We start from the raw sequence: 19,683 nt of genomic DNA on the forward strand, positions 1-19,683 counted from the left end.
CACAAACGGTGCTTCAAGGGAAAAGAAAAAAAAAAGCTTCTGAGATTCTTATATTTAGCACAACTGTTTAAAAAAAACTCAGGACTTGAAATGTTGATTTCACATTTGTGAAGGAAGAGAAACATTAATTCATGTATGGGGTCCAGAGTAGGCCTAAAACAACTTGCGGCTCAGCTGGCATAGAAGTCAATTGCAAATCTTGTCCTGTGAAAATGTATAAATATTTGTTTTAAAAAAAGGATTAAACTCTTTGATAGGAAAGGGAAATCACCATTTCACAGCGAATTTAGTCTGAGCTCTACTTAGATTCTAAAGACCTACAAAATAAGCTACAGCTAAAAGAAATACATATGAAAAGGCAAAATTCCAATATTTTCAAGTCACAGAATAATAAATACTCTTGCAAAGTGCAAGAAATATACAGATTTTTGAACCAGGATGATTGTGTTATCTCAGACAGAAGCTTTTCTGCTACTGAAATCCTTGGAATCAGAAGTTTTTTTTCACTTTTGCCACCACACGGAACTTGGTACCCAGTGAAAGTCGGAGGTCTGAGTGATGGAGCTGCTCCTGCTGCCAGGTCTTCCTGCAGCGCTAACCGGGGACAGCGACATTCCCGGGACAACGCGCCTGCCCCATCTCCAACTCCCAGGAACATAAACTCAGCAGAAGCAAATCTGTTCGGCCAGTTATGTTGTTGGTAACTGAGACAGACTCCGATTAAGTAATGTTCAGTTATATTAAATCCATCAAGGAACACAAAATTAAAAATACCGGTTTTGGCCCGTAAAGCAAATTTAATTAATGACTAGAAAGAGAGCTTTCTAAAGCGTTTTTGTATGAATGGCTTTTTAGTTATGAAACGCCGTGGTTTCATAACTAAAAAGCCATTCATACAAAAACGCATGTGTTTTTGGCCATCACCCTCATTAGCAGCTTTCAATTCCTAGTGTTTAGCTAGCTGAAAGCACTACCCATGCTGTTCCTCGCAGGGAAACCTACGGAACACAATCCTTCACCGCCACCCAATTTAAACCCCCACCGCCAACACCCACCTGGCCGTGCCTCGCTCCCAGCCTTCCCCACGCAAAACTCCACGAAGCCCCGGGGGTAAAAGCCGCTTGTCCGGCCGGAGGGGAGGGAAGGAAAGCCGGAGTCGCACCGGAGCAGGGAGGGCGGCAGGACCCGCCGGGGCGGGACGCGCTCCCCTCAGCCGCCGGTGCCCCGGGGCGGGGGCAGCGGGGAGAGCCGCCCGTCCGCTCCGCTCCTCCGCTCTGCAAGGAGGCAGCCCCGGTGCCCGCGGAGCCACGGCCGCGGCAGGGCCCCGCGGAGCAGCCTCACACCCGCCGAGGGCCGGGGCGGGCCCGGCCCAGCCGCAGCGCCGCCCCCGTCACGTGGGGAGCGGCCATGGCGCGGCGCTGGGAGAGGTTGCCTCGCTAAACTTTGCTGCGGGTTGTGGGTTAGGCGCTTAAAGTTCCCTTCGGGAAAACAGTCGGGTTGCGGCCGGAGCAGCGGAGCGAGGAACCCGGTGCGGAGCGCTCGGGGAGGGGCTGCCCGTAGGGGGCTGTGGGCAGGCAGGGACCGGGCGCTTCTGCCGGGGAGGCGGCGGCAGCGGCAGAGGAAACAGCCCGGAACTGCATCTGGGGAGGGACAGGTTGGACTTCAGGGGAAATTTCTTTATACAAAGGGTGATTCGGCTTTGGAACGAGCTGCCCGCCGTCCCTGGAGGTGTTTAAGGAAAGGGTGATCTGCAATGACTGCAAACGAAACTAGCTAGTTGCTTCATTTTCTCATGTCTCAAACATTAAAAGGTTTCCCCTCAGTCTGTTTTTCTGATGTTACCAAATCCTCTAAATTCATGTAGTGGAGACTGTTTTGTTTATCTGTCCTCTTGATAAATGTTTCTGCTGGTTTGGGAAGGTATTTTTTTAGATGTACGTGTGAAGAGCCTTAAGCTAATTAAGGCTTCAGAGACATTCGTAACCCTGCGGGTATAAAAACTATGAGAAGCAGCATTTATGTAACTGTTTAGTTAGGTTTTTGTTACAAACCTAGTTTGTTTCAGTTTGTTAGGTTTTGTTACAAACCTGGTTTGTTTCAGTTTGTTAGGTTTTTGTTACAAACCTAGTTTGTTTCAGTTTGTTAGGTTTTTGTTACAAACCTGGTTTGTTTCAGTTTGTTCAGTACCAAACGTGATTTGGTAATTGACTTTGTACCAAAGTGTGTGTTTATTTTTTTTTCCCCTGCGCAACCAAACGACAATTCATGCAGAGCTGGAATCTGAGATCTTTTTTGACAGAACTTTCCTTTTTCGTATGCAGTGCCTGAAGATGGAATTTCGAATTGAACACACCTGGGATGGTTTGCCTGTAAGCCACGAGCCTGTTGCAATTGGGCTGAGGCCGAATAATGCAGGACTGCTGATGGAAGTTCGAGCTCCTTTCTTCAATGACCCTCCAGCACCTCCCGGAGAGCCAGGGAAACCTTTTGGTGGGCTGTGGGACTATGAGGGTAAGTGTAACTCTTCTGCAGATATATCTGTTTTCTGTAGACACTGATGTTCCTCTGTATTTGGTATGCCTGGTCTTTTTTTTAAAGAAACTTTTAAATCTGTGATAGTCGGGTTTTTTTTTTTTGGTTTGGTTTTTTTTTTTTTTTTTGTTTTTTTCAAAAAAAAATCCCAAAACTCGAGTTCAGTGGTCTGGTTTGATTTCAGTAATTTTGAAGTTGACTTCCTGATCCTGTCAATAGTATATGCATTCAAACTTAGGTTTTGGGTTACTGGTGCAACTTGTGAACCATCAGAGGCTTTACATATTTGAGTAGCAAAATAATTTTGTGGCTTTTATATATTTAAATGCCCTTGTGGAAGGAGAAGTGAAATCATAAAGACTCATTCCAGTTTTGCTTTAAGAAATTGTGTGTTTTAGTCATTTTTCCAAAGTTCCTTTGAGGAATAGGAAGGTGTGAAACACAGAAATTACACCTCATGAAGTGCAGTTCAAAATTGTAACCAAACTAAATGGGCAAAACTCTCCTAGTGGTGCTGGGTATTTTCTCCTTTCCTGTCCGTACTGTCACTTTTACCTGTTGCTTTGAGTAATGCAAGAATTGAATGTTTCTAGCAGTTCCTTACTTGCTGATTATTGAGCTATTCTGATTCAAGTTCTACTAAAATGGTATTAGCACCTCTTCGGTGTTATTATAATAAATATGCTTAAGTAAAAATAAATAAAGGTATTAAGCACATCATAATTCTAACTGAAGTTTTCTAATAACGTAACTGCTGTGAGAAGCACTGTTGTAATTTTACATGAGAAACATCATTGTAGTTCAACTTTCTGTTCCTGAAATGTGATTCAAATGTCATATGCAGCTTTCAAGTAGACCTGGAACAGTAATCCCCTGTCCATAATATCCCTCTGCAGGGAAAAATCTTTTCAGAGCTAAGTGCCTTTTTATGATTTCTGAGATTTAGCAGTTTTACTTATGGGGTGTGCCCCCTCATTTGAATGCGTGATCCTCTTTCCCTTATTTTCCTGCTGCATCAGGGTGAGTGTTTTCAAAACTGGAATTGGCAAAGCTAATAAAGTCAGTACAGTACTTTATAAAGCTTTTTTGTGATCACAGCAATTAAAATAAGAGCTCCTGAAGTCGGAATTGTGGCACAACATTTTGAATATTTGGGCTGTAGTTACTGTGTTCATGTCAGTAGCAAGTCAGGCTCTGGCATGGCACAGGTCAAAACATATGAAAATTGAGTTGTATTAATGGGATATGAAGATCTCAGGATATTACAGAATAGTTAATATAAAATACTGACAGCTTGTTTTGGTGGGGGTTTTTTTGTTTGTTTTAATTTTTTTGTTTGGTTTGGTTTTTCCAGTTGTAGAAGCATTCTTTCTGAGTGACAGAACTGAGCAGTATTTGGAAGTTGAGCTTTGTCCGTAAGTACAGCACTGAAAAAGTCCCAAAAGTTAATTTATTCTTGCAGTTGTAATGCTGCATGTGGGACACATGTATGAGGGGGACTAGACACAGAAACTGGGTCAGTGTGGGGAATGTACATATTTGTGGTGGTATAATGCACTAATAACTTGACATAATTTTAGGAAAACTGTGCTCTGATTCTTTGACAGCCATGGGCAGTACTTACTGCTGCTGCTTTCTGGCAGAAGAAGAGCATGGAAAGTAAGTGCTCAAGTACATTCATAATGATTTTTATGTACCTACTTTCTGATTAAAAGATGGCCAATACCTCTTATTTAAAATTTTTCCCCCTCCTTTAACAGGAAGAGCTTCCTTTGGAATTTGAGGTGACCAGAAGGAAAACCAAATGGGAGGGTAAAGCTCTTCTTCCTTGGAGTTATTTTCCACCATGTACTGGCAAGTTCAATGCCTTTGCAATTCATGGCTCGGGAGACGAGAGAAAATATGAAGCACTTTATCCTGTGCCTCCACACCAGCTGCAGGAAGGACAGGAACCAGATTTGTAAGCATAAAATGAGCTCTTCTGTGAAATGGTTGCACTATTGTTGGAATACTTTAAAAAGCTGATATGGTTTTTGGATTGAGTGCCCCTAGTATTTTTGTTACAGGACTTAGCTCTGGGTCCACTGGTGCTGTACTTGTGTAAAGCACTGTGGCACTGTAATTAGTGCTTGGTTTGCATGCTAGGTGCATAGAAAATTACATATACAGTATTACACATTGGTATCTGCTTTTATCATCTTCCTCATCTAAATCATGGGTGGGTTGTTCTACTTTTCCTTCTTGACTTTAGCTCCTCCTGAAGTGCCATTTAATGATAATTTCACCAGGTACGTTTCCAGCAAATCTCTTCTGCTCCTCCCATACTGTTCTAAAAGCTTTCACCTCTACAGATGGTTCCATGCTGTGGAAAAAATTGAAAAGGCAGACTAAATTAAAAAAATAAAATTAAAGGATACCCTGTATCCATAGAAAAACCAGCAAATTTGGATTTTTAAATTATGCTTCGGGCCTGTTTATTTTCTTTGCCTGTGAGACTGAGATGATGTGGTAAAACCTGTTACTCTTGTGCATTTTGTATAAATGACCCAGCTCTGGAAGCCATACTATAGCTCTTAAAAAACTTGTCACACAACATACAGTGATGGTGAGGTAGAGTAAATTTTAGGTAAATTACCCTTTATTTAAGAAAAATTTAGCTTTTGCAACTGTATATTAAAATCAGAGTTATTTCTAATAAAACACATCATCAGTATTCTGTGAAAAATGGAAATTTTTATTTTATTCATATTTATTGTATTGCACTGGAGAATGGCTGTATTACCTTTCAAGAAGGTATTTAGAATTCTTTCTATAGTACACCTTCCAAAAAAAATCCCTTGTCTTTTTCAGATGTTGGTAGCAGAAGAAATTATGTGAAGAGACTGTTCCTTGCTGATTTTGTTACTCTGTCTTTGCTCTTACACATTACTGCAAAAGTTAGGACTTTGTTTATTTCTCTTTTGTTTGCAGTCATCGTTTGGAATTTTTCAAAGACTTGAATCTGAAAGAACTAACAGGAGAAGACTGGAAGCAGCCTGAATCAGATATATGGAAATCTCTCACCAAGTGAATGGATTGAGACATAAATTTTTATAATGTTGAAGTTGGCTGGAGCTGTGTGGAAACAACTTCCTCATTCTGAGCAGAGGTTGTAGATAACAGATTAGCAAGGCTTTCCTTGGCACCAAAATTATGTATCAGTCTGAAAGTCAACTGCAAAGCACGTGGATCTGTTGATTCTAAATGTATGAATGGCTTGGAGTTTTTCATCTGTGCAACAGATGAATTTTCTCCTATCAGTGAAGGAAGAATGTGCTGAAATTGCAGCTGTGCTTTTGTGAGAGCTCTGAAGTGTGACAAGGCCAATACCTGGATTGAATCTTTTGGTTTCCTATAGTTGCTGCATTTCTGCTGTGTTTTCACTGCTGCTCATTTGTTTGTTGACTGCTGAAGGAGATCCTTATGTGCCTAGATTTTTTGCTTACAATCAGGAGGAAGAATGTATCATGGATTTTGGAGGCTCAGTACTTGCCCTGCCAGAAGCATAACGCTGCCCTTTCCTGTATGTTCCTGTGCCTGAAGTTTTCCCTTGCTAAATGCCAAAGGGGGAACTTATTCTGTCTCACAGACCTCTCTGTGGAGTTCCTAATGGTGTTTAGGTGCAGAGGATAGATTTACAAAAGGTTTTCTCTATTTCAGGTGAAGTTTCTGGGACAAATAATGCTTAGTAAAATCTTTTGATGTAGTTATGTGTGTGCAAAAGCGGGTTTTTTTTCCCTAAGACTTGTCACATCACTTTAAGAATTCATCTCAGATGTCTGAGAATTTTTTCTGCATGCCACTGAGGGCTGGAGATACTCCAGGTGTATATTTTCTGTGTATGGGCATGAGTAATTTTAACAATAGTGAACATTGTTAGGTGGCAACATCTAATCTGTAAACCCTCACAAGATTTACAAATCATATGTTCCTTTTTTTTGTCTAGCATAGCAGTTGCTGCTTGACTGTGGCTGCTGATTTAATCTTATATAAGTTATCTTAAAAAATGTGAAGCTTGCTCAGTATGCAGTAATAAACACATTCTGATGGTCCTATTTTCTTTGCTGTCTTTCAGCTTCATTCTAGCTGTAAGTTCTGCCTGAGAAGCAAAGAAGGTGGGAATATCCCACCTTTGTGAAGAGCATCTCAGTCTGGTTAATATCTGAGATAGCATGTTAGTTCACAGTTTTTGTTAAGCTTTAGATTCCCTCTTTGTACTTCCAGTTTTATAGAACTGTGCTTTCAAATTTGAAGATACTATTTTTTTTTTCCCCCTGTGGCAGACTTTGGCATGTCAGTGCACTCAGCTATCCAATTGCTTTTGCTCTGTTTCAATTAGACAATATAGGTTCCTTGCTGTAAAGTGCCATCTGTTGAAAATTGTAAGTATTGTACCGCCAGTTGTTTGGCTTCTTTTCTACCTTCTATCTATGTACAGTTTTCTAAAGAATTACATCAGTCTGAAATACTGAATACCTCAATAAATGCTGATTAAAGTATCATCTAGACATTGACATCTCAAAGCTTCTTAAAAAAATTTTAGTCAAAACCAAAATGCTATTGTGCAAAACTTTTAGACTTTATTTAAAAAAGTTTGTCAAAAAACTATGTGCAAAGATTAAAAATAGGTGTACTGCTTTTCTCACAAAGGTTGTTTTCATCTGAGGAATGATACTTTGTATGTAAAGACAGTAAATAAAAATTTTTATTTATCTCTTGTTTATTCCTACTTCAAACTGACTGATTTGGATTTGACTTTGGATGTAAATGATGAACTTGGAGGGAAATAGATTATTTTTCCCAAATAAGTAATTTAAATTGAAACCATTGTCTAGGTGCTCCAGGAAATTGAAATTATTTTTGCACTCCCAAAGACCTTGTTCTTTTTGCTTCTTGCCACTAGGTGGGAGAAGAAGGTTGTCTAAACTGTGCCTTGGTGCTGCCAGCCTGTTATCCTTAACCAGATCCATTCCTTCGTGCTGTATCATTGATTTTAGAAAAGGATATTTCAGTCAAGCTGATGGTGGCTTATTTTGGTTTATTTGAGACATCTTTGTCGTAAGAAACAGCTGTCATGCTGGGCAGTTGCAGTTCTAATGTTTGCTTTCCTGGAAGGCTATTTTCAGAAATAATTTTTGAAATAAAACCAACAGAAGATAAATTCCATGACGTGTCAGTCAATCTGTAGTGTAAAAGTAGTTTTGTGGTGTTCAAATTACTTCAGTGTTATTCTGGATTAATTTTTTTGCAAATGTCTTGGATAGTCTCTGGCAGACTTTCCAAAAAGGCTGTTTTGAATTCTGAAGGAATTTATTTCTTTTAATACAGGCTGATTTGTGAGAGGTGGTGCACCCCTTCAAGGTGGTTAGAACAACCTGCAGTGAAACAAGGTGAAAACTGGTTTGAGGGGGACAGAAAATTCTTTGTCTTCAATACAAAAACAAGAAAAAAAAAACTGTAAAGAAAACTGGAATGGTAACGTGTGCTACTGGTAGAAGTTATTTGTACCTTAAATACAAAGCTGGAGCAACTTAGGCTTTCAGGTAACATCTCATATTTCTTGTAGTGGTCCTGCACATTGGGGCTTTTTTTGGATGCAAAAGCTCTTAACAGGAGTAAAATTTTGCTCATGTCTTTGTATACTTTTAAATATTTTTTCTGGTATGCCAGGTCAGATATTAGAGCTAGGAAGCTCAAATTTAATTCAGGACTATATACAGTTTGACTGTTATGGCTGATACAGCTACTGCATTATCTGTTCTAGTTACTAGATACATAAGTGAGTTAACATTTGTACTGCCCAGCACCATTGATGATAAGTTACTGCTGAATGTGATGTGAAGTACTATACTGCTTGCAGTTCCTTTTTTCAAGGCTGTTTTGTGCCTCTGAGAGGCACAGCACAAAATGTTTTGTTGTGTTTTAAATTCTGACCATGTAAAAATCCTTTCGAAATGTGAATGGCACAGTGCATAATTTGCTGCATGTAAAATTTAAAAGTATTCTTCCCTGGTACCAGGGCAATCTCTAAAGTGGAATTCATTGCATTTAATTATGGTACATTTAGAATAATGGTGCTGAAATTTGATAGTTAACCTGCATTTATTTAGTTGGTGATTCCCTTCTTTTTTCTTTTATTGAGTGCTTTAGTTTGCTGCAGTGTCTCTGAGCGGTGCTTCAGCAAAAGTACAGGGAAGTGTGTTAAGCCTGATTTATTTGCACAGGTTGTATAAACAGCTGTGTATAAACATATAAACAGCCTCAGTGAGATCAATACAACACTTATCATAAACTGTTAGGCCTTTTTCCATCTCCTTGTCTGTCTGTTGAAATTAGTATTGTCAGGAGAATTGTGTTCTGTCCAAGCTTGTTTTCATTATTCTGTTTCTAAACAAGTAAAAGCCTTGGCTGCAGGGGGTCTTTGGGAGGCTTTCCAGGGATGGATCAGGAGGCACTGTTTGTATCTGCGCTGGCTATGAACATACCAAAATGTTTTCCTGTTTCATTTTCAGGAATTATTCTGTAGACTCTCATGAAGTATGTGTGTAAATACTGTCTGCCAGTTATGTAGTGTATTTGCAAATACAAATGTATTTTTAAATGTGGTAGACCAGAACTGACTAAATCGTGTTAAAATAGCTGAAGTAAACATTACTGAAGTAAAACTAAATTACTGTGTCCTCACTGTTGTTTTAAAACCAGCCTAGCCAGACCAGTCCAGTGGCTTTCGTGGACTGTGGTACAGATTTTTGTCAGGGAAAAAAAAAGTAGTTTTCAGATGTTACCTTTTTATAATACAGAAATTCCCTCTGTAGAGCACATTTGTTGCCAATTTAATCTCGCCTTTCATTTCATGAGTTATTTCTCTTGAACTCAGTCTCTGCAGGCAGTGAAATTTATATCTTGGTGCCACTAGTAGCTGTGATAAAATTATTCTTCTCTAATTCTAGGCAATGTAATTGGTTCACTTCTTACTGCTGAGTTTGCTTCCTTCTGCAAATGAAACTGTTTGGAAACTGGTACTTTCTCAGTGCTTCATAGCTTATACAAGCCATGGCATTTATATTTAATCATGTCTGGCACTTTAAAGAACTGGTTCTTGTTTTAAAATTGCATGTTAGTTTCCTAAATGTTAACAGGGTGGGCTGTAACCTCTTATGCCAAGTATCTGCTTTAAACCTTTTTAATTTCAGCAAAATATTTAATGGTTTCAAAGGAAGGGTAGTTCATGATGTCAGAAGACAGAACTGTGGTCTTGTACCTCCTTAAATTCCTGTGACTTCTAGAATGAAATGTTGAGACTTGGTGAGAAGTCCATATTGTCAGGAGTCTTTTTGTGATTTCTGTGAAACAGCTTTACAGAAGCTTCAGAAGAGTGCAGCTTGAGAGGTGAATTCTCTGCAGAATCTGCTGGGAGCAGGAATCCACCCCTGGCAGGTAGAATTGCCAGGGTTTGACTCTGTCAGTGGGAAGTGTTCTTTCTGCCTAGCAGGGGCAGGTTATGTGATGGGGAATGCCTTTGATTGTGAGCACCTGCTGTTCAGGCTGGGGCTGTCATCAGCCATGCTGGGAGCAGAGGAAGGTGATATTTCCCTTTACACTCTGCTGCCACTCTGTGCTTGAGAAGGTTCTGTGGACTCAGTGGGAGGCTGACTGGAAAAGGTACATGGCAGAAAGATGAAGTGGTGGGTTTAAAGTATATAAAATCAGATTAAAGAGATCCTCTCAGGATAAAATAATTTGAGTTTGGGAGTGTGATAGGATAAGCATGTGCTCTCTTTCTTACTTTTTTTTAGGCATCTACCTATGTAAAAAGGTCACTGTGCTGGATGGATTGTTGGCTGGAAAGACTGCAGCTATTCTTGTAGCTGGAAACCCAACTGAAGGAATTGTTTTGTGATTCCCTGCAGTGGTTTCTTATTACTTACAAGCTATACTAGAACTGTGTGCTAATAGCTGGGGGCAAAGCAGAGCTCCTTGCTGATGTTCTCAAAACTCTCTTGCTGAGCGAAGGTAGTGAGAAGTGGAAGAAGAAAGCTGCCAGAATTCAGGGAATTGGGAAGCTCAGACTTTGCTGTTGTGGGCTAAATGCTAACCATACATGAAGAGGGAATGGGAAATCTCCACATGTCTTGCTGGTAACAGTTTCATTCTCTTCATGCTCTCTGTAGGGTGAAATAAGAGTGCAGCATAAATCAGAATTGTTAAGGTTGGAAAAGACCTCTGAGATTGAGTCCAGCTGTTAACCTAACACTGCCGTGTTCACCACTATCCCATGTCCCCAGCTGCCACAATCACACATTTTTTGAACACTTCCAGGGACTGTGGTGATTTCACCACTTTCCTGGACAGCCTCTTCCAGTTTCTTGAACTGGGCAGACAGTTCTGGTTCCTGTCTGATCACCCTCTCAGTGAAGTTCACATGATATGTGTTGTTCAGTGGAGTGTAGGATCGTACAGTCATAGGCTAGAAATTAAATATAAAATGTATAAGGCTGCAGAGCACTTGATCACCTCTGAATTCTTGAGTAGTTGATGCAACAATGCCTTTCTGTGCTCCTTTATATTCTTGGATAGATCCCTTCAATCACCTCTGCAGGCTCTTTTGTGCTGAAGGCAATAGGTGAAGTGCCACAAGGCTGTATATCACAAATCGCTGTTCAAACTAACATCAATCATATTTCCTTACATTCTTAAACAGGTCTGACTATCTTATTTGTATTTTTAAATTGTTGGTCAAATCTGTGTACAAACCAACAGTCAAGTTTTCCTTGGAGGGATCTCATACATCAAGCTCTGTCAGATTATTGTTAATATTGTTCTTTGAGTAGGAAGTGGGGACTATATTTTATCTGTTCAGATATTATTGATGAGAAGGTCATTAGAGAAGTCTTTGGCGTGAAAAATGGTTTTGGGTTTTAAGTGCAGGCTGCTGCCTAAAAGGAGACATCTTTATCTTGCCAGTGCTTTTGGCTTGACATGTCCTTTTGTGCTCACAGCAGAATTTTTAAAGTCTCAAAGTAAGTTGTTACAGGCAAGGGGAATTTTTTTTATATACTGGAATATCCTTCAGACTTGAGTCCATTTCCACATGCTACGCCTTTGAAGTGTCAAGACTTATTGAGTTTTAACATATAGGATTGGAAAAGAATGTCTGAGCTAATGAGAAGTGGATTTTTTTTCTTTTTATTTTTGCACCTGTTTAGGTATAATAGAGAAGTAAATGGACTGCTTTCCATATCAGTTAGTCTGTGTATTTGATGCTTGTGTGAGGCCCTCCAGATTAATTAGCAGGTTTAGTAAATGATACAGGAAAGACTAATCACATTCTGCATGTGTTAGCTTCAGAGTGCCAAGTCTTTGCTTGCATCCTCTTGTGTCTGTAATGCCTGAAGTGCTTCAAATCCTGATGGCCTTGCTTATAAGATGTGCAATTTATCTGTTAAAATGAGGGCTGTTGCACAGATTCTGTATCACCTGCACTGACTGCTTTGTGCTCACTGTAATGTGATATGCTGAGTAAATAACCTCTTTGGTTATTAACACCTTCTCCCTCTATGATTCATTTCATTCTGAAAGTCCTCTGTAGTTTTCAACAATGTCTGGGATTTTTTTCTGATGAAATCTGTTTTTTTCCTGATTAGTAAGACCACAAAAACCTCAGTGGAGAAGCCCTTTGTCTGAAGATCTGTGCAACTTTTCTCCTTTCTGTCTTTAGCTTGTGTATCAACATTTACATCTCAAAATGTTGGTTTAGCCAATACAGCCCTTAAAAATTGCATTTTAGTCAGAAGAATTCTCTACTCCATATAAACTTAATGAAACATCTGGGTTGGGTTTTTTTTTTTTTCCTCCACTTGTGGAAAGATCATTTAATTAAAAATTAATGGTGCTAATTGACAAATGTGATGATTCCTTTAAACTGTTAAATATACTGCTATTAAAATCAGTAATTTCTCAGTACAAGTTAATGGCTAGTTTATTAGAACTACTAATTGCCTAGTTTTTCAGCAGATGGGATGAATCTAATTATGGTCATAAGGACTGGATTGTTTAAAAATAAATTGCAGGTATTATGCAAAATGAGTTTTTTTGTTTTCAGTAGGCCACACAGTGGGAGACAGTTGAGAGAACAAGTGAAAACTAAGGAATGTTTTCCCGTTGCCTCTTGGAAATTCAGGTTTGAAAGTTGAAGTGTTAAACTGCCTGTGTCTTTTCTGACTTAGCTGTGATGTTCCCTAAGCCATATCAAGAGTAGAATTAATTGTGGGTGATTGTGTCTCTCTTCAGCACCTAATTAGAAGATCCTAATTAAAAGCTGTTTTGTGAAGCCTGCTTTCCATTGGATTTGTGTTCCATGTTCCCTGAGCCCTTCTACTGCATTAGAAATCACCTAACAATCTCAGGTCTTTTTAGAAGAGTTTGGAACTGCTGTCAGACTCTGATTTTGCTGAGTGTCCATCACCAGCTTCACACAAAAGGAGACAATAGGAGTACATTGAGGGTTTTTTTTTTTTTAAGGATAACTTTCTTTGCTTGTGTGCCTATTTTCACCTTTTAGTATGCTTTACATGCTTGCATTTGATATCTTAGCAGGTTTTCTGAAGCAGTCTGGAGCTTTTCACATTTGCTTAAGCTCCATTAGCACTGGTATTGAAGGCTGTTTCCATATCTCCTGGTGAAAGTTTGGCAGAGTCTCAGGTGATGTGTGGATCAGAAAGGCTGGGTGTTAAAAGCCATTGCACACTGGAAGAGCTCTAATTTTGAGGAAACAAATGATGCCACCTGTTACCCAATCTGGAAAGCTGCTGCTTGTGATTGGCTATGTCAGGCCCTAAGTTGCAGGGAGCCCCCCTTTGGAAGCAAGTTTGAATTTGAAAACTGGAACCAGAAAAGTCACACCAAATTCTGCAAGGGGCACGGGAGGGAATCTGTGGTAGATGATGAGATTGTAATTTCAAATGTCCACTCTGGCTTTGTTAAATCAGCTCTGTTCCCAGAAAACTCTGTTAGAATTACCTTGTTATAATGATTTGCATATTGGTTGGATTTAGTCTACAAGCATTTAGACTGAATCAAATTTGGGCCAAATTCTGAGATTTGCTGGGCATCATCTGGATCATTTTGTGATCAGTAAGAGTGCAATCTGGCATTCTAATAATTGTGGATTTTTTAATTATGTAAAAACAGGTGAGAACCATACTGGTAAAATTAATTTCTCTAGTACCTCTCCTTTTAATGTTTTTCCTAGTTTTTCATGTACAGAGAGATTTTCCAATTGCCCATTGTTATTCTTTTCACCATCTTCTCCTCTGTGATCTTTCTTTCTGGTTTCTAAAACCTGTAAATTTCATTTAATTTGTTCTACTGTGCTAAAATTAAGCACTGAAATAATTCCATTTGAGTAATAACAGGATACATCTGCACTCCTTGTAAATTGGCTCAGGTTATCCAGTAAACCAGAAAACTGTTCTGTGAGTATCTCTTTATATTCAAGTTTACACTTAAGCTCCATGAAATACAGAGCTGATTTTCCCCTATTAATTGTCAGGAAGTCCAATCCCACTGTGGCACCCTGTGCAGAATGCAAACATGTTTTTTTTCAGTAGTTCAGACTTTCAGTTAACTGCACACTTAGGTCAATGTTTTTAGAGTAATAGGATGTCTTTTCCAAGAAAGTATTTAATATCATCTAAAATGTTGGCTTTAAGTATCCTTTAACCCTATATTTATGTGGAGGTACTTTTATGCATGTCTGCAGCATTTTGTGTCTGTGCAAGCACATGAAGTGAGTAAAAGTGAAGTCCACTGCTCTTATAAGCACATAAATATTCTTTATCATCCACCAATTTCTGTCCTCATGGGTAGCACTTATGTTGTTGGAGGTATTGTAACACCTAACCATGCAGTAACCAAGGCTAAAGAAGGAAGTAATATTCATGATTATCTTAATGTTTTATATTTGTCTGTGGTTAGAGAACACGGTTGGACAAATTCATTATTGTCCTTTGTTTTTAATGAGACTTTGAAAGAGCTGGAGAAGAAAAAAGGCATTACCTTTATGAGCACTGTCCACAGTAAGAATGAATTAAACATTTAAAAGCAGTTATCTTCCAGGGTGATAGTGGTTTAGACATGGCGGTCTTGACCCAAAATGTCCACGCACACACAATTTTGTAAGTTTAAAACATAGAAACTAATTTGTACCCTTGCATCAGTGTTTGATTGAAAAATCAGTGGTTTTTACTTTGAAAAGTTCAAATGGAAATTTAAAATGGAAAATATGATGGTACCACTTAGTGCTTTGACAGAAGGCCTGCACTTCTCAGTTTATGTATAGACAGGGCAGATGTGGATTAAATGGAAGGAAGAAATTCTTCACTGAGAAGTGGTGAGGCACTGGAATAGGTTGCCCAGAGAAGTTCTGGGTGGCCCAGCCCTAGAAGTGTTCAAGGCCGTGTGGGATTGGGCTTTGAGCAACTTGTCTGTGCCAGAGGTGTTGGAATGAGATGGTCTTTAAGATCCCTCACAACCCAAATTATTCTGTGATTCTCTTTTCATTTATTCATTGCAAGCTTTTGCCACCTAAGAAGAATGAATTCTACACTATTTAATGTGAGTGGAAGAATATATAACCATTTCATCCAATACCAAAAGAAGAGGTGAAACTGATTCAGGGACCTGATTTTTGAGTAGGAACAGTTTCTTTTTGTCAAAAAAAGCAAGATTGGGCTTTAAGGCCAACCTAATTGTTTTTTGCTTTTGACTTGAATGTGTTTTGGGTTAAATTCAAAATGGAATATCATCTGCAATAGAACCTTTCATCTAATGAGAATATACAGCATCCTGTGTAAGTTATTATTTACATACAGTTACAAGGAATGTATGTTTTAGAGGAAATACAGAATGTATACACGAACAACTGGCATAGAATATATTTAGCTGCTTTCCTTACATGTGGTAACTCATTGACTTTAAAGGTCCAGGACTGATTTATAGTGTGCAGTGGCCCTGATTTCAGAACTTGAGCACAATACTGTTGGAGACAAACTACTGTGGGAGCTTTTCCTTAATTTTAGGTTTGGTGATTCCATAGAAACTCAGAATTTTCTGGCTCCCTGAAGGACCCTAGGTGGTCTCTGGTTAACTCTATTAGAACACAATTTCCTGCTCAGTCCCAGTCAAAAAAGCATATTTATGCTGCTAAAAAAAATTAGTATTTTGATGTGTAGCTACTCAATTGGAGGGAATATAATAGCACTTACATTTGTAATGTTATACAATATTACTATACAATTGTTATTCTACAACTCTGGTTTGGTTAATGCCAATTAGCTCATTATGATTACTTGCTACATTAACTTAAAACCTCATTGCATTTGAAGCAAAATTGAATTTTGCTGTCCTGAAATGTGTGTCCAACACACAGCAATATTTGGCAACATGCATATAAGGCCTGGAGTACTGTGGTAGGCTTCCAAGTGGCTTCATATGAAAGCCAGAGACTAAATTCTGGTTTCATTACACCTAAGAGAATTTAATTTTTAAGTGGAAATTGTTAGTGGAACTCATAGCATTTACTTGCAGAGTGTTTTCCTGTTCCTTGTTTTTACCACTAGTTGCCATTTGGTGTATTTGAAAATGTTAAGTGAAAAATGGAATCTGGGACCCAACTGCCTTACTGTTGTGGATGCAGATAAAGCAGTTCCTACTGTCAAGTAATGACTGAAACTACATGAAAATAAACATCTGATCCAGCTTGTTAAACTGTGTTGTCTTGTGCTGAAAATCACAGTCAGGCAAATGTTCAAATTCTAAGGGGCTACATTTGAATGCTTCTGGAGTTTTGCGTTGATTGTTATAAAATCTGGCTGTGGAGGGATAAGCAGGGCTTTAAACTTCTCTTCTTGGGCACAAGAAATTTTCCTGAAACAATCCCTTAATGGAAAATACTTGAAATTATTTTTCCCAATCTTCTAAGTAGTGATGGTATTTGTATTAAAAAGCTGTAGCTTAATCTGTGAAATTCAGAGACGTGGTTGTTCATGTTCTGTTACTACCATTTCTAAAACCATGATTTGTGTCTATTTCGAACATTTCTTTATGTATAAAATGACTGCTACCAGCTTACCCTTTCTTTAACTGGAGTAAAATAATTTTATGGAGTAAAATAATTTTCCAGAACATCAGATCATTTTGCCAAACACGAGTTTTGTTTTTCACTAGTCAAAAAAGCTGCTGCAACTTCCCCCCTTGTAGGAAAGGACTCAGAGCTGTGTAAGAGCTACAGTTTAATTATAGTCATGATGTACCTGTTCCTTTTTGATACAGATTTTGACTTTGCAGATTTTCATGCAGTGTGTTTCAGGGTGGCTCTTGGGAGTGACCTTGTGATGCTGCTAAAATTGGATTATTTCCAGTGGCCAAAATGGAATTCCCTCTGACATGATTATCAGAACCATGGAGAGACTGCACTGTAACACGCAGGTAGGAATATAATGGAAAGTAGGATGAGAGTGTTTATTCTGGACAGTACATACTTATAGTTCATGGTAGTAAGTTAACTTTTCTTAGATCCATATGGACTTCACAGGATTATATATTCTGGAGTGTTTCAACTTTCTTTGCTCTAAATAGAACCTTTAGGATGAAAATCAGTAGAGAATAAACCGAGTCATAAACCATAAGATGCTACTCCCTGTTGAGGTTTAGGAATACTAGTCCACAATTCAATGCTCCCTCTGAGGCTCTCCAGACCAAAGCCACTCACTCCTCACTCCTATCATGTTTTTACTAACTTGGTTTTAAGGAATGATTTTTGTAGGTGGCTGAAAAGAGTGGTTAATAGGCTTCTTTCAATTAGAACCAAAAAACCTGTATGATATTGAAGTTATTATTGGTGGATGTTACTCTATCCGAAAATCAGACATTGGTATCATTACAGATAATGACCCAACTGATGGTTATCTCTTTTGCTGTAGTTTAGTTTTCACTCTGTTTTTGATCTTTCTCTGCCTTTGAAAACCCTGTCCTGGTAATGGAGTTCCTGCAATGTTGTAGGTCACTTCCAAGAAAACCCCAAAATGGTAACATTTAGACAGGTTACTGCATTGTCTTATGCACTGTGGTTTGGCCCAAACCTTGGTGTGGGTTCAGCACACCTGTTTTCAAGTCAGCTGTGTGACTCAGGGCATCTTGAAGTCTTTGAAAACATTCTCTGAAATTCTGTGTAGTGCTGCTTTAAATGTAAGTTTAGGAACTTTAAATGAAAGTGTGTTAAGTTTTCTTTGCAGAGTGTTATTTAACTAGAGGGATTCTGGATTAATTTAGCAGCCAGGTCTGTTCTTTCAGCCATAAGCCATGCTGTCAGGGAAACTTAATTACACTTTAAGTGGGATGCAAATGAGTTGTGACACTACATCATTTCACATGAAAGGTTCATTACTTACATTAACTGCACAATACTCTCTCCTAAGCATAGGGCTCATTGCAATTTTTCTATTTTTTAACATGGCTACATCTGAATATGGCTTTTACTTTTAATGTGTCTTTTCCTACTACGTGTCCTTACTTAAATCATTTAAGCTTTAAGCTGGTGAATTTATTAAATTACTTCAACCTGAGTGGCATAGAAGACACTACAATAAGACCTTTAAAGTCTTCCAAAACTCTCACTTTGAAATTATTTGTTTTCTTCTGAGTTTTCATGTGTAGCATATACCTTGATGTGACACATGCCCTTTGGTAGGGATGTACATTTCTTCCTTCTTTCCCAGAAAAATTAGAAGAAAATAGATGTCATTATTCTTAGCAGTTCACCATATTTGTCAAGTCACAGTAAATAATGATGATGGAATGAAATGTCTTTCTAATGACTCAAAATTATGGAGCTTTGATTCATGGCTGGTCTTTCTCAAGTGAGAAAATAAGATATGGTGGTATGTCTTAAACTCCTAGACCAGCTCCATAGTTCCTTGGCAGGTTTCTGCCATCTACCAATTGTTCCTATACTGGTGAAAAAGGTCCACAGGACAGCAGGTGAAAGGAGTCTTGAGTGCTCTTGGGGCTTATTCTGTTATGAATATATTTATTTTGATTGCAAGCTCACACTAAACTAGATTCTAGTTAAACCCTTTGTTGCTGCTTAGAGAGGGTCTTGAAGGCAAGACTCCCAGGTACTATCCAACACTGCTAATTTCATAATTGCCAATTCTTTTTAGTAAACCCCATTCCATTTCACTGAATTTAGTGCTTGTGAAAAATGCTAACATAATATCCTTGGAAATATCTGCCAAGCGTGTTTATTGCTAATTCCTGTGGGTTTCTGAGGAGCATTCTGTATCCCAGGCGTGGGAGGGTGAATCAATGATTGTGTATCAGGTTCAGCCTGAATTAAACAGGCTGTTGTCAAAAGGAGAGCTTTAACTAAGCCTTTGGTAGCACCTCTCAAGCAGTAGGGTCATTGTGGAATGGAGTGGGATTCTTCCTTGGAATCAATGGCCTTCCCACAGTCGTAGTTTCATTGTGACATTGGGGAAAGTGATACCTGAACAAGTTCTAATGAAAGATTTATTAGGTCTGCAGTCTACCTCAGTCCTAATTTTATGCACCTCTGAAGTATGGCTCATTAAGTGCACTGCTGCAATTTTAAGAAGGGTATCCAAGTTCACAAACGCTGTTTGGCATGCTGCTGTGGCCCCAGCAACAAAATAACTTGCTTTTCCTTAGGGAGACTCTGGGTATCATCATGCATCTCTTAATTTCATCTCTTTCCCTTCTGTTAAATTAGAACAGAAGGGAGATCTTATTACCTTCCCACTGAGTTTGAAACTATGTGGTTTTGTGAAACTTGTGAGAATGATTACCCAAAAACTCATTGTTTTAAAGTATAAATGCACCCATGACTGATTTATGGCCTGAAAGATGGTTCATATATAAGTATATGAACTATATATATGGTTCGTATATAACTATGACCATACCATTAACAAATTTTGATCTTGCTGCTTTTTTTGAAAATTTGTCATTCCATGAATATCCCTTTAGTTTTAAAAGGCAGAACACATTAGAAAATGAAAACAGAACTTTCCTGAGCTCTTTACTCTCTCTGGC

At 38.7% G+C, this 19,683-nt stretch overlaps 2 protein-coding genes across 10 annotated transcripts in view; one reads left to right on the forward strand and one right to left on the reverse strand.

Annotated features, from left to right (window-relative positions):
• SCLT1 (sodium channel and clathrin linker 1) overlaps positions 1 to 1,347 on the reverse strand; it is a 28,370-nt gene extending 27,023 nt beyond the window's left edge. For 2 of the 4 annotated variants that reach the window (XM_064416478.1, XM_064416477.1), the window contains exon 1: positions 975 to 986. In XM_064416478.1, coding sequence (XP_064272548.1) covers positions 975 to 978 — 4 coding nt within the window. In that variant the 5' untranslated portion in view covers positions 979 to 986. Of the gene's footprint in view, positions 1 to 533; positions 806 to 974; positions 987 to 1,055 lie in introns of those variants that run through there. The other 2 variants (XM_064416479.1, XM_064416480.1) reach the window with 2 other exon arrangements.
• Positions 1,348 to 1,378: 31 nt separating this feature from the next.
• On the forward strand, positions 1,379 to 7,735 carry C4H4orf33 (chromosome 4 C4orf33 homolog). Of its 6 annotated transcripts, none has more exons than XM_064416482.1 (6): positions 1,379 to 1,528; positions 2,322 to 2,511; positions 3,887 to 3,947; positions 4,140 to 4,191; positions 4,293 to 4,492; positions 5,503 to 7,735. In XM_064416482.1, the coding sequence occupies exons 2-6, from the start codon at positions 2,331 to 2,333 to the stop codon at positions 5,600 to 5,602; spliced, it is 594 nt and encodes a 197-aa protein (XP_064272552.1). In that variant the 5' UTR covers positions 1,379 to 1,528; positions 2,322 to 2,330; the 3' UTR covers positions 5,603 to 7,735. The 6 variants fall into 6 exon arrangements, with proteins under 6 accessions (XP_064272552.1, XP_064272554.1, XP_064272555.1 ...); XM_064416484.1 differs by having other exon boundaries at positions 1,405 to 1,459; XM_064416485.1 differs by having other exon boundaries at positions 1,405 to 1,427.
• Positions 7,736 to 19,683: the final 11,948 nt, after the last annotated feature.

The sequence above is a fragment of the Passer domesticus genome, chromosome 4 (assembly GCF_036417665.1).
Source record: "Passer domesticus isolate bPasDom1 chromosome 4, bPasDom1.hap1, whole genome shotgun sequence".
In the NCBI taxonomy this organism is placed as follows: domain Eukaryota; kingdom Metazoa; phylum Chordata; class Aves; order Passeriformes; family Passeridae; genus Passer; species Passer domesticus.

Bases quoted from the DNA above. Each gene is read 5' to 3' on its own strand.
- C4H4orf33 (XM_064416481.1), top strand. From the start codon at position 2,316: ATGCAGTGCCTGAAGATGGAATTTCGAATTGAACACACCTGGGATGGT. The intron at 2,512-3,886 runs GTAAGTGTAACT...TGGTTTTTCCAG, and splicing joins TGGGCTGTGGGACTATGAGG to TTGTAGAAGCATTCTTTCTG. The intron at 4,192-4,292 runs GTAAGTGCTCAA...CTCCTTTAACAG, and splicing joins GCAGAAGAAGAGCATGGAAA to GAAGAGCTTCCTTTGGAATT.